Source organism: Anomaloglossus baeobatrachus, chromosome 4 (assembly GCF_048569485.1).
Source record: "Anomaloglossus baeobatrachus isolate aAnoBae1 chromosome 4, aAnoBae1.hap1, whole genome shotgun sequence".
In the NCBI taxonomy this organism is placed as follows: domain Eukaryota; kingdom Metazoa; phylum Chordata; class Amphibia; order Anura; family Aromobatidae; genus Anomaloglossus; species Anomaloglossus baeobatrachus.
In genome coordinates, this window is record NC_134356.1 from 632997023 (window position 1) to 633009856 (window position 12834).

The 12834-nt window shown below is 45.0% G+C and overlaps 1 protein-coding gene across 4 annotated transcripts in view; it reads right to left on the reverse strand.

Annotated features, from left to right (window-relative positions):
• Positions 1 to 2114: 2114 nt before the first annotated feature.
• The window catches only part of FGFR1 (fibroblast growth factor receptor 1), a 141066-nt gene continuing 130346 nt past the window's right edge, over positions 2115 to 12834 (reverse strand). For all 4 annotated transcript variants that reach the window (XM_075346397.1, XM_075346399.1, XM_075346396.1 and 1 more), the window contains 6 exons: positions 12425 to 12615; positions 11611 to 11733; positions 5302 to 5372; positions 5020 to 5157; positions 3797 to 3902; positions 2115 to 3681 (listed from right to left, as the gene is read on the reverse strand). In XM_075346397.1, the coding sequence (XP_075202512.1) occupies positions 3517 to 3681; positions 3797 to 3902; positions 5020 to 5157; positions 5302 to 5372; positions 11611 to 11733; positions 12425 to 12615 (794 nt within the window). In that variant the 3' untranslated portion in view covers positions 2115 to 3516. The remainder of the gene's footprint in view (positions 3682 to 3796; positions 3903 to 5019; positions 5158 to 5301; positions 5373 to 11610; positions 11734 to 12424; positions 12616 to 12834) is intronic.

Genomic DNA, 12834 nt, shown 5'->3' on the forward strand with positions numbered 1-12834 from the left:
GGTAGTGTGGTTTGGGGGATTTGGTCCGTGACGCCACCCACGGTTTGTGGTGAGGTTGGGGCACCACCGCTGCTGTTGACGGGGACCTCGGGAGCGATGGCAGGGAGCAGCTGGGATGTTTCTCTCCCCTCCGTGGGTAGGGGGTTGGTGGTCCCGGTGAGGTGACGGGGAGGCAGGGTTGGCAAGGTGCAGGGGGCACTTGGACTGCGCGGTGCCGGACGGCACGGTAGTACTCAGCCACAAATGGATGCAAGTCTCTGGTAAAACAAATGGCTGGATGGACGGGTCCCGCAGCCGGCTGCTGTGGTTTCTCCCGGACGGTTGGTGGTGGCTGCCTTTCCCTGCACCTTTTGTGTATCTTCGGTCCCGATGGCTTCCCACTGGTAACCCGCTCCCCAGCGTGGATATGCGCTGGAGGAGCCCTTTTGCCCGCAGGCTCTGGCCCTGGGAACTCTAGCTGTGGCGGTAGCTGTATTTCCCTTCTGCTGGTTGGACGGTTGCCTTCAATTGGGTCTTGGCTGTTTGGAAACCCCGGGGGTTCCGGTCACTAACGGATTTGACCTGTTTAACGGCGACTCCAAGCAGGCCCTGCCGGTTTGTGCTGGCTTCACTTCGCTCCCCGGTTCGGTACTGGCGGGCCACCGCCCGTCCCCGGTCCTACGGTTCCGCGTTGATCTGCCTCTCCTGCAGACGGCCACCACCGTCTGCCATCCTTGCTCTCGGTGCCCGGGCCACGTACCCGGAAACAGTCAGTCAGTTTGCTCCTCTACTACCACTTTACTCCTCTCCTGACTCCTTCTCAGATCTCAACTAACTTCCTTTCCCGCCTCCAGGACGGTGAACTCCTCAGTGGGTGGGGCCAACCGCCTGGCTCCACCCCACCTGGTGTGGACATCAGCCCCTGGAGGGAGGCAACAAGGATTTGTGTCTGGCTGATGTGCATATCTCGGGGTGGGGGAGTTGTGTTGTAGTCCCTGTGACGACCTGGCTAGTCCAGGGCTCCACACAATCGTACAGTCAGCACATGGTTTAGGCAGTGTAGATGACATCTGTGCCTGGTAGTGGGGTTAGGTACATAGATGACGCCTGTGCCTGGTCGTGTGGTCAGGTATTCTTGCAGGTCGTCTAGCACGCTGATCATGCTGATGTAAATTGTTTCGAATGGTCTGACGTTACACTTGAAGTGTCTCTCACCTCCCTTAAAATGTGCTTGGATTTGTGCTGCATTGATTAACCAGTACTGAAGGGCATTGTTCACAATTAAGCGGTCATCAGTGCTGGATGTGGCCAAAGGATGTCCACTACTATGCCTTTCTGGTCTCTCTGTTGCAACCTACTGGTGACACTCTGACACACCAAGCTCAGTGGCCACTTCCATCTGATGGCGCGGTACCGCTTATCAATTGTTAGGTGTCGTCTTGGTCTCATGATGTCAAAATGTGTTCGTGATGAGGACGACGTTTACTACCAATTCTAATTGAACCCCGAAATTTATTAGGCGATTCATGGATCAAACACAAGTTGTGAACTTTGCCATTAAGCTCCTTGTTAGAGAACAGCAAGTTGTGTAAAAAGTACTAAAACAATGAACAGTTGGACAAGTGCATCCAAATGTTTAGAGAAGGTCACATTAAGGTCACCTGAAAAGGTTAGAGGACATAGGATCATCCTTTCACCCGAAAGCCAAACGTCCCTAACTTTTTGTGTGCAGTGAATTGTCTCTAAAATGCCTAGTTTCTGCAGTATGAATCAATTGACCGGTTTCCTCTTGCTGATTATAGTGGTGAAAAGTGGAACTGCAATACAGTCAAAGATATCAATAAAATATCGCTGCCCTCTCGTTACAGTTTTTGTTGGTTTTCGTAATAAAATGGCAAGAGACTTAAAAACCTAATGTGGCGGGTTACACATTGTCAATTTAGCGGCTTCCGTCTGACAGCAATTTACTATTCTGTTTACTTAAACTGAAATAACCCTTTTCAGCTACACAGGTCTAAAGGACGAAGATCATTTTAAAGCATGCACAAATAAAATTAAACAAAAAATAAAATAAAAAAAAAACGCCCGTCTGAAAGAGGCCCAAAATGACCAATTTGAAACCATATATAAATATATGAAATGAAGCCGAATCTCTTTATTAAGGGGCACGTACTGGAAATAAGAGTTTTTAGAACATAATTTAAAAAAATACAAACTGAAAACATAGCAAAATATATGATTTTTTTTTTTCGTTTATAGCAACAGAGCTACCAGCCAATTTACTACCAAACTGGTATATATTTCATAATATTTTTTTTCTTAAAAAGACATGTAAATATATAATTCATATTTATACATTTTCTAGCTATATACACAAGGAAAGCATTTACCATTCTGCTGCCCATATTTATATTACATAATTAGCTTGAAACCTGTAAAAAAAATAAAAAATAAAAAATTCCTTTTGCCATTATTCTGGTACTTGCCCCCCTGCGGTGTAGGTCTGAACTATACTTAGACTAGAACTACCAGGAGGTTTCGGCTAAGAGCGGCAAAATAGGCCTAACTCAAAACAATCAATAAAACCAGTGGGAAACTGGAATATACCCCGTACGGAGAGCTGGCCAGCAGAATTTCATTTGATATGGCATAAAATCAGTGTGCGAGATTTGAGTACAGTCCATTTGTGGTAGGTGCTTTAACATTCCTTCAATTTATTAAGACATGACACATTCATAAGATATGAAGCATAGTGGCGTCCTTATCAGTGTCTCTGCATTAAGGATTCAGTTCAACCAACGGTGGACAGAGGTGCTTGGAGACTTCTTTGGAGAATGACCTTATTCCAACTTTCCGTGCCAAAACGAAGTCAACTGTATTTTTAATCTTCTTAATGGCTAAGGCATGCCCTTATTATGTAAAAAACTGCCAAAGAACAAGGTCAATATACACCAAATAAGACTCCAGATCGTAGGTGATTGGTGACTGGAAGGTTGAAGACCATAACTTGAGAGGACCTTATTCCAACTTTCCGTGCCAAACGAAGTCAAGTGTATTTTATCTTCCTAATGGCTAAGGCATACCATTATTATGTAAAAAATTGCCAAAGAACAAGGCCGATATACACCAAATAAGACTCCAGATCGTAGGTGAATGGTGACAGAAAGGTTGAAGACCATAACTTGAGATGACATGTAAGCTTAACAGGAGAAACTAGTGGGTGCTTCTCCACTGATGAGGTCACGCGTTATCTCACAAAAAACTTCTAACGTTGTACCTATAAGATCATAGAAAAATGTTCTGGTGGTGACACTACAAGAAGTGCACTGGCCATAAGTTAAGTAATACTTAGGTCTCGTTTCCATTCTGAACATGTGAAATTAAAAGGAGTTCCATCAATGCATGAGGTAAGACTAAAGACACAGGCTCAAATTGGTCCATTGGGTCTTGGAAATTTAGAAATAGGTTTTTCTCTTTTATAGGAATGCATAAAAACCAAGTGTCTATTAACTGGGCTGATGACCTAGGATTAGGTGATCAACGCTTTTTAAGTCCTCCATTGGCATATTTGGGAAGACATGGTTCATCTGGTAAAGGATCGTGAGAAAAAACTGAATCTTCCCCCGATGAACACGTGGAGCTTCGTGTATCTGGGAAACACGGCGAATACTGACTGACCGGCATGACAAGGTCGAGGTACTCCTGAAGATAAAATTAAAAAAAAGAGAACATAAGTTAATACACAAATACTTCGGAATGATCAGATATTGCTCGGCTCACATCCCACCACCTCTTCCATACAACAGACATTAATTACCTGGTTAGAGCTTAGAGCAACAATACGGTCCAAATCTTCCACCAGTTGTACAAAGGTAGGTCTCTGGCTGGGAACTGCATGCCAGCAATCTCTCATCATCATGTATCTGAGAAAAAGGCAAAAGGCACATCATATCAGGATTGACCGACCCTCGACGTCAACCTTCTATTTCTCCAACTTCAAAAATTCCAGTAAGTGTGTGGAAACATCTTTAAGAGTATTTCCACCACTTTTGGCAAAATAACCACAGGAAAGGGATCTTTATAAAATCAAGGTATAAAGTATTACTCTTGGTATGCACACATCGTCTTTTAAACCCACGTGAACCTGTTGAATTTTTTTTAAGCAGAAGGTGCTTCTTCAGGACGCGGTGTTTTGGTTTCCCCCCCCCCATGAAATTTATTGGGTGATTGGCAGGTTTCCCTATGGTTTTTGTGAGATTTTTCTTTTTACCGTCGTTTTCTAGTCTTTTTTCCCCTCCATTGACTGGTCTGTTTGACGATCTTTATTTTTATTTTTTTTTTTTTTTTTTTAAGAGAAAACTGAGCAAAGTCTCCAAGTTATTGTAGCTTTCTTAGTAACTCATATTGTAAAATAGAGAATGCCGTCCAAGCTGAAAACTCAAGAAAAGAATGGAACGGTCACCTTTTTTAACCTCTTGCAGATTTTAGAAACCCTAAGATGTTCAAAAACCTGAAAATGTACACAGCAAATAGTTTTTACACGGAGATGCATACGTTCATTCTTTTGAGCATTTACTGACGTTTCCATGGTGGAGTCCACCTGAAAAAGACGTTGCGCGCGCACATAACTTTACTTCTCTATTCCTCCACCGTTCTAGACCAATCCAGTAGTCTCCCTTAGGTCAATTTAGTCACTAGAGTCTTGAGACAACTGTTGCCCACATGGAGACCTGACAAATGGTGCAGATTCGGAGGAGTAAGTAACACTTATTGTACATTTTAAAAAGATCCCTTCCCTCTCGTCATTTTTCAAACAATAGTGATGAATCACAAACTGGTGACCACTGTCCAATTGACAAGCATGATCCCCGTTGAGTTGTATTTATATTTGTGGTGGTTGAGCATAAGTCTAAAAAAAAAAAAAAAAAAGAAAAAAAAAGAAAAGCATTTTAGGCAAAAAAAAAATACAAAAAAGGAGAGCCATAGTGGGAGATACATTTGTCGTAAAGAAACTTATTGAAGAAACCATTCTAAACTCACAACTCATTGGTGCAATTTGTTGGCTTGTCCATCCGATGTCCTTCCTTTAGTAATTTAAACAGTTCTTCCATGGGGACACCAGGGTATGGAGAACCTCCGAGTGTAAAGATTTCCCATAATAAAACCCCAAATGACCATCTACAGAACAAAACAAGACAAAAAATATAAAAAATGTTATTAATCCTAAATAGTTTTGTATTAGTCACCAAATCCAGAGTATGTATAATGTACACATTTCTGAAGAATCTATTGGAAGTCTCAACATGAGATGATGATACCTACACGTCACTTTGATGTGTGTAAATTCGATCAAATAGGGCTTCTGGCGCCATCCATTTGACAGGCAAACGGCCCTATAATAAAAAAATAGGAATAATAGAGTTAATGTTAACGTTTAAAAAAAAATATTACAAGAATAAAAGACATTCAGGATAGGTCATAAATAACAAAATTAATTATAACAAAATGCTGCATTCATGTCACTTTAGCACAATAAATAGGTTAATACATTTTAGATGACATTTTTTTCAATAGATATTAACTATTCTCATCACTAAAGTGAACCCCCCCCCCCTTCCTGGAGAAAAGGAATGACCAATAGGTTGTCAAGTCTAAAGCAAATCTGTCATATTTCCAGCTTCTCGCCGTAAGGCCTCATTCAGACTAATGAGTGCTGACTGTATGCAAAAATAGAAAGTATCCAGACAATACAAGGACCAATAAAAAAAAATATGGTGACAATCCAGCTCCAAAAGTTAGCTTAAGATCCAAGAAAATGTATTTGAAAATTCTTAAAGTGGTTATTCGGCTTATTTTGCCTTTTTCTTGTCATTACACTATTAGGCTACATTGGGGCGGGTAAGTAGATAGGGACTACCTACCTGCCCTGCTGTCAGCCCCTCTCCCCCGGCTCAGTGCGGTCATGTGACCGCACCTGCCGTGATTTTGCGGCTTCCTGTGATGTCACGACGACAGAGCTTATGCTCGGCCTTGTAGACGGGCATCACAGGAGACATCATGTAGCCGCCCTGCTGGGCGGGTGTACATGGTGACGGAGTCCCCACCCCCCTTCCCTGCACCCTCCCACACATCCCATAGTGCAGGGGTCTTCCTGCCTGTAAGCTGCATGCAGCCCCCAATGCCACTGGCGGCGTGCAGGCCTGTGGCCTCCTTGCTGAACGCTGCCTGTGCAGGTGCCGTGCAGTCAGCGCTGTATATCAGATGGCTTATTAATTGGCGCTGCGCAGATGGGAGTGCTGTAAACAGCTATGATCAGCCGCTGGCCAATCAGAGGCCAGAAGCGGATCACTGCAGTAGCTGTATACAGAGTTAGGCTCTGCAGGGCGCCCGGGAATCTGTCATCTGATATAAAGCACTGTCAGCTGCGGACCCTTATGCTGCTTGTGGCGTGCAGGCCCCTTGCTTATCACGGCCTCTGCAGGGGGCTGTGCAGTCAGCGCTTTATAACAGATGACAGATTCCTGGGCGCTCTGCAGAGCCGAGCTCTGTATACAGCTATGATCAGCCACCGGCCAATCAGAGGCCAGCAGCAGATGACTGGAGAAGCTGCATAGAGAGTGTGTCCCTGCACAGCGCCTGGAAATCTGTCATCTGCTAAAAAACGCTGCACCAGGAGCAATCAGCAAGGAGGGGGCTGTGGCCGCAAGAGGCAGGACACAGGGCACCGAGGGAGCGAGGACAGGTGAGAAGGATTTGCGTTTGCTTTTTTTGTGTGTGGCAGACTAGAGGGAAATTCTACAGGACAGAGCATTGCTACAAGAAGAGGAGCAGCAAAGGGGCCATTACTACAGGATGGGCACAAGGAAAAGGGCCATTGCTATAGCATGGGGACAGGGATGGGCACATTACTATAATATGGGGACAGAGATGGGCACATTACTACATTGTATGTGCGGTGGATGTGAGGTGATTGTGCGGTCACAGATGAGAGAAACAAGATCACTGCTCTGTACTACCAATGATTGGCTATACAGACCAGTGATATCTCATCTGTGACCGCACAATCCCCTCACATCCACCGCACATATCATGTAGTAATGTGCCCATCTTTGCTGGAGCGATGAGAGGTCAGTGCTGAGCAGAATACTGACAGCCAATGAGTGTGTACAGGGCGGGGCTGGACAGTGAGGCCGGGCGGTGCCAGCTGTGACTGTCAGGTTTGGCAGTCCGGTATGCCAAGTTTGCTTGAGCTGCATGTAAACCAAGATCTGCAGAGAATAAAGGGATAATTCAAGAGGAACAAAAGTTAGAAAAAAAAAAAAAACCCAAAAAACAAAATTAAATAAATAATAATGTAGGGGTGTTTTATATAACAATACAGAACAGATTAGCTTAATTTTTTTTTTTAGTTTGTCGGACAACTCCTTTAAAGCAAATGGATACAAATACATTAAAACAAGCTGCGTCTTGTATGCAACAATGGCCCATGGTTACGCGTTTCGGACATAGAAACATCCTTTGTGTTTGTGGACAAAGGATGTTTTTAAGTCTGAAACGGGTAACCATGGGCCATTGCTGCATACGAGATGCAGTTTCTTAATGGAAATGCAAAAAATTTGGAATACGTAAGGGTTAGATCGGTATGCCATACATTTTTTTAAGAATCCATTGCAATTATCAAGACAAACTGTAGTTGGACTATTATATTTTGAGATGTTGCTATACACTCGTCAACATGGAGATTGTATAACCAAGAAGGAAAAGTCATGGAAATCACAGGATCGATGGATTGGACAGATGTTCTTGATGGGAGACAAGTTTGGAGATGCAGCAGGCCAAGGTAGCATATTGAGCTCATGCAGGCTGCGCACAGTAGCACCAGAAATTTGCCACCTTTAGTTGTGTCGAAAAAGTGCTCCTGATACACGTCCAAGAAATCCAGAGGAATACAACTGCACCCACAGAAAAGTTTTCGATAATTGCTAGTTTTTATTAATTACAGTCTTTCACAATAGTGCTGGGTATAGGTATTCCTCTAGATACTGTTTGGATATTCCAGTTGAACCTACACCTGACCCCCTCCAAGCTGAGTGTGCACCTTATTTCTCTACAGGTACTGACACACCCGCACCGGGGCCTGGGGGTTAGTCACTACCGGGCAACGGTTCTGCTCCTGGGACGCTGCAGTGGCGAGGCCCGATTCCGTGACCCCAGCAGTGTTGTTTAGTAAATAGGAAGGGTATGATGACAGCTTATTTGTGATACCACCTGTGGTATGCAGCAAGTTGGGTGCCTCCGCTGCGGGATGTGTACCTCTGGGGCGGATGGTATAGCTCTCCACAGGTAAAGCTGAGCCCCAGGGCGGATGGGGGTTGTAGAAGGCGATGGCGGGGGTTGCAGGGTCAGAAATGCAGGTGAATAATGGAGCAACACAGGGATGCAATCTCAAGATTTTTACTCACTGTAGCAGGTTCCAAGGTAACATCACGTCAGTGACTGCCTTTGAAGTGCTGGAGTTTCACTGTGATGGGCTCCAGCCGATCCCGGGTGGTTCGGAGGTAGAGTTCGATGCACCTTTCTAATGTGTACCTTCCCTGCTCGTCTTCTTGCACTTGCTTTTACCTCCTGCCTTGCGCCCTCGCTCACTGAACCCTGTGCCAGTGCCTGTGGACCTTGTTGGGTGGCGTGAAGCTCTATCCCTTGGTCCTTTGTGGTCACCTTCCAGCGAATTCATATGCGGATGTGGCCTCGGTGCTTGCAGTCACCTTAGCTTCTGGTTTTACTAGCGGAGTACATAGGCTCTTCTCCGCTAGCCTAGGGACCAGTCCCCAACTTGCAGCCAAATCCTTCCACTCAAAAGTTGTATGTGGACAAGGCCACAGGAGTTTGTCGCACTTCCCATGGTCTCTAGGACCCCTTCTGTCTTGTGCCTGGGCCAAGCGGTACCAGCCCAGGCCACAGGTCTTCACTCCTCCACTGCTCCTTCCTCTTTCTTGCTTTCTCCACACTTCACTACTGTGTGACCCAACTCCTAAAACTCCACCCCCTGGCCTGGCTTCGGGGTTTAACACGCCCTTGCCATGTCTGATGAGGTGTTGCTGAGTGAGGGTGTTGTGTTTTGTGTGAACCGGTGGATGACCTCCTCCATACTCAAAATAAAATACCACTCCACTGAATGAGGTGCAGTACCTCTGTTGTGACTAAAGCCTCAGGGGCGCCACAGTACCATTTGGAGAAATGGCCGTACCATTGGTTACGCAATTGATCCACTTTGTACTGAAAGTGAAATTGGACATCACATGCCAAACTTGGTCTACACAAACCATCAGAACACTTTGTGCGCTATTAGGCTACAAGCCAGCCTTCCAGCTATCAGTGCCCCTTTGACCACACGCCAAAGCTCATAAAAGGGCAGAGCAAGATGGCAATGAAGGCTGAAATTGAGGTCTATGCTTTTCAGCAATTAATTTTGCTTTGGTCTTGGACGCAATAATAGCTAGAAATTGGTGTGGCGACCACGTGGGCAACACCATGAAGAGGCCTTCACAAGAGAACATCGGTCCTATGCCCTTGATTATGGTGTGGGGTAGTATAATATGCAGTAACCTGACCCCTCTAGGTCTTCATTCGATGGTACACTAACTGTGCCGCCCCCGCGTCAGCAGCCGGGCTGCTCGGATCCGGATCCGCGGTGGCTCGAGAGGGCTCTGGACCCGGGGTTCGTGTGGCTCCTCAAACGAAGGGGGGTTATGTACAGGGGATGGTGTGGAAAGTTCGTGACACCACCCGTGGTGCGTGGTAAGATGGAGTACCACCGCTGCGATGGGGAGTACCCGGTGGCGGTGATGTAGGCAGCCAGGTGTTTAACCCCTCCACGGGTAGGGGGGATGCCCTGGGACTCCGTGATGGTGGGTAGGGATGTGGCGTTGGGACGGTAAGGGTCACTTGCGTACTTAGTCCAATAACGCTGATACCCACAACTGTAGTAAACCAAAGTTCTAAACACCGCTGCCGCTTGGAGGGAGCACGCCTGGGTCTAGTGCCCGTTGGTGTTGCCCGTTAGTCTGTGACCTTTGCCTTGGCACCTTGTTTTCTAGTTGGCCCTTTAGTTTGGAACTAATCAGGTCCCGCACCCCAGTATGGCTAACTGGAGGAGCTTGCTCTCAGGGTTCACGCTTGGGATTTTCTAGACCATATGTGTGGAAAGTCCTATCCCCCTCATTGCGCTAGTACCCCGATTTTGGAGCAGGTGGAGAATGGATCTTGAAGGCTCCGTCCTTGTCGGGTAATTTGTCAGGACGCCTAAAGCTACTCCCTGACCTAGGGTCCATGTACCCAGTCGTGCCCTGGCCCCTGCCCAGTGATGGCACAAGGCCGCCGGCTGTCCTCCTCGACAGTCTGTGCCCCTTGTCACAATCCCTCTGCGACCGGGGTCCAGCTCCTACCAGGCCCAGACCAACGTCTGCCACCTAGTAGTTCCAAGGAGCGCAGCTCCTGACTTGTGACCTCTCCTCTTGAGAGCCACCAAATGACTGACTGTCTCCTGACACTCCTGACCTCCCCTTCAACCAACCCCCCAGGTAGGCGACCCTATTCCACTCAGGCCGTCCACTGGCGTTTCTGGTGGGTGTGGTGCAGAGTGTTCCTAGGATTTTGATTAGCTTGTTCTTGGCAACACCAATGGTTAGGGACCCTTAACCAAGGAGGAGGTGGATATTGTACAGAAGGGCAGATTGCACAATACCCTGTGATGACCTGATAGGCTAGGGCGTCACACTAACAGCTCGGCATTATTGTGATTTGGTAGTGGAACCATTGGTACGACTCTTTCTCGAAAGTATCACAGGACCTGTTTGACAAAGGCCACATGTTGTTTGTGCTATTGTGAGCAACCTGTGAGGCCTAAACATGCTACCATGGCCTGGAGGGTTTTCTGACTTGTCTCCATTCAAGCACATGTAGGATGTCATTTATCAACAAATGTGGTGTGAGGTGCAGAGGATCTTGATTTGCTCAAGTGGATCCAGAATAGCAGAACATTCCTGACCACCACTAATAACCTCATTAATAGCAGCTATGACTTGTAAGTGCAGGGATTTCTGCACATGGTGCACATGGTGATCATGCTCGATATTGAATACATGGAGATGTTATGAAAAATGTGTTCTCATTTTTCATCATTTGTAGATCAGTATCATGTCTATCCATTCTGTGATTTCCACAACTACATGACTTTTCCTTCTGGGTGTTGCAGTTTTAATGTTGAGGAGCGTATAAAACGGATACCAGGAGGTAAAAACTGACATGATGACATTCTGGTGGCAGAAGAATGACCTTATGGATGAAAAATAGTTAATTTGGGAATGTAAAATGGGAGATTTTGCATAAACCTTTCTAAATATGGATAATTGCAGTAATACCAAAGGAAAAAAAATAGCTATGGGGTATATGATGCTGCAGTCTGTGTGAGGACAGTAGTGTTAGAAGCAAAGAAGTAGCACCTCAGCGAGAAGTGCCCACTCCGCTCAGACGTAAAGGACAGTTTAGGATTTCATACATCTACATCAACCTTTCAGAAAAAAAATGAGAGACCTGCATCTCTAATTAAAAAGAAATTACTTAAACACTTACATTTGTTGTCTTTTTGTAATAGTCAATATGATGGATATCCCGAGCGAGGCCAAAATCTGCAATCTTCATCACATTATCGTCTGTGACAAGAACGTTACGTGCTGCTAAGTCTCTATGAATGCACTGTACATAAAAAGTGTAAAACAAGCCATTAATTGTACTACTAGAACATAACACTACCATGAGAAGTAATTAAAGAGAACCAACCACCAGAATTTTCATATATAAACTAAAGCCAATGTTATACTGGTGCTATCATGCTGATTCTATACATACCTTTAGTTGTGAGATCGGATGTATAGTTTCTGAAATATAGGCAAGTAAAGTTTGTGAAATACACTGTGATTTGATAATAGGTGCCGCAGAATATCTAATAGCTGGGTTGGGGTTTGCTAGTTATTCCCGCCCCTTTCTGCTGCCTGTCCTTCCTCCCCCTGTAATAACAGAGACAGGGGAGGAAGGACAGGCAGCAGACAGGGGCAGGAATAACTAGCAAAAGCCGACCAACCTATTAGATATTCTGCAGCACCTATCAAACTACACAAACTTTACTTGCCTGTATTTCAGAAACTATTCATCCGATCTCACAACTAAAAGGTATGTATAGGATCAGCAGGATAGCGCCAGTATAGCACTGGCTTTAGTTTATATATGAAAATCCTGGTGGCTGGTCCTCTTTAAATACGGTACACAAATATTCAGTAAATATACAATAAAATTTAAAAAAATGTATACACTGTTCTATAACCTGCCAAAAATCTTAATTTGAAATGTTTTAACATTTTTTTTTGTAGCCACACAATTTGTAAAATACCTTTTTAGAAGCCAAATATTCCATGCCCCGAGCCACTTGATAGGCACATGAGACCAAGTCCTTGAAGGAAAGCAACTCGTCAGGAGCACAGCTTGGATTGTAGCAATACTCCATGCCTGGGGGACGTCTTGCACGCAAGTATTCACGTAAGTTCCCTTTGGAGGCATATTCAACAATCACATATAGAGGACCTAGAAAACCAGACAAGGCCAAAATCAAATCAGAAACAGTGGACAGATCCATCTGGATAGAATTAAAACTTGTGTTCTGGAAGAAAATTCTGTCTTTTGCCGAATTACCTTTGAGAATTTGCAAAGATCCTTACAACCAGATTTCATATTTTATAGTCCATCAAACTAAACAACTATACCTTGAATGGTAAAACTATTTAAGCCTTAAAAGGATATTCT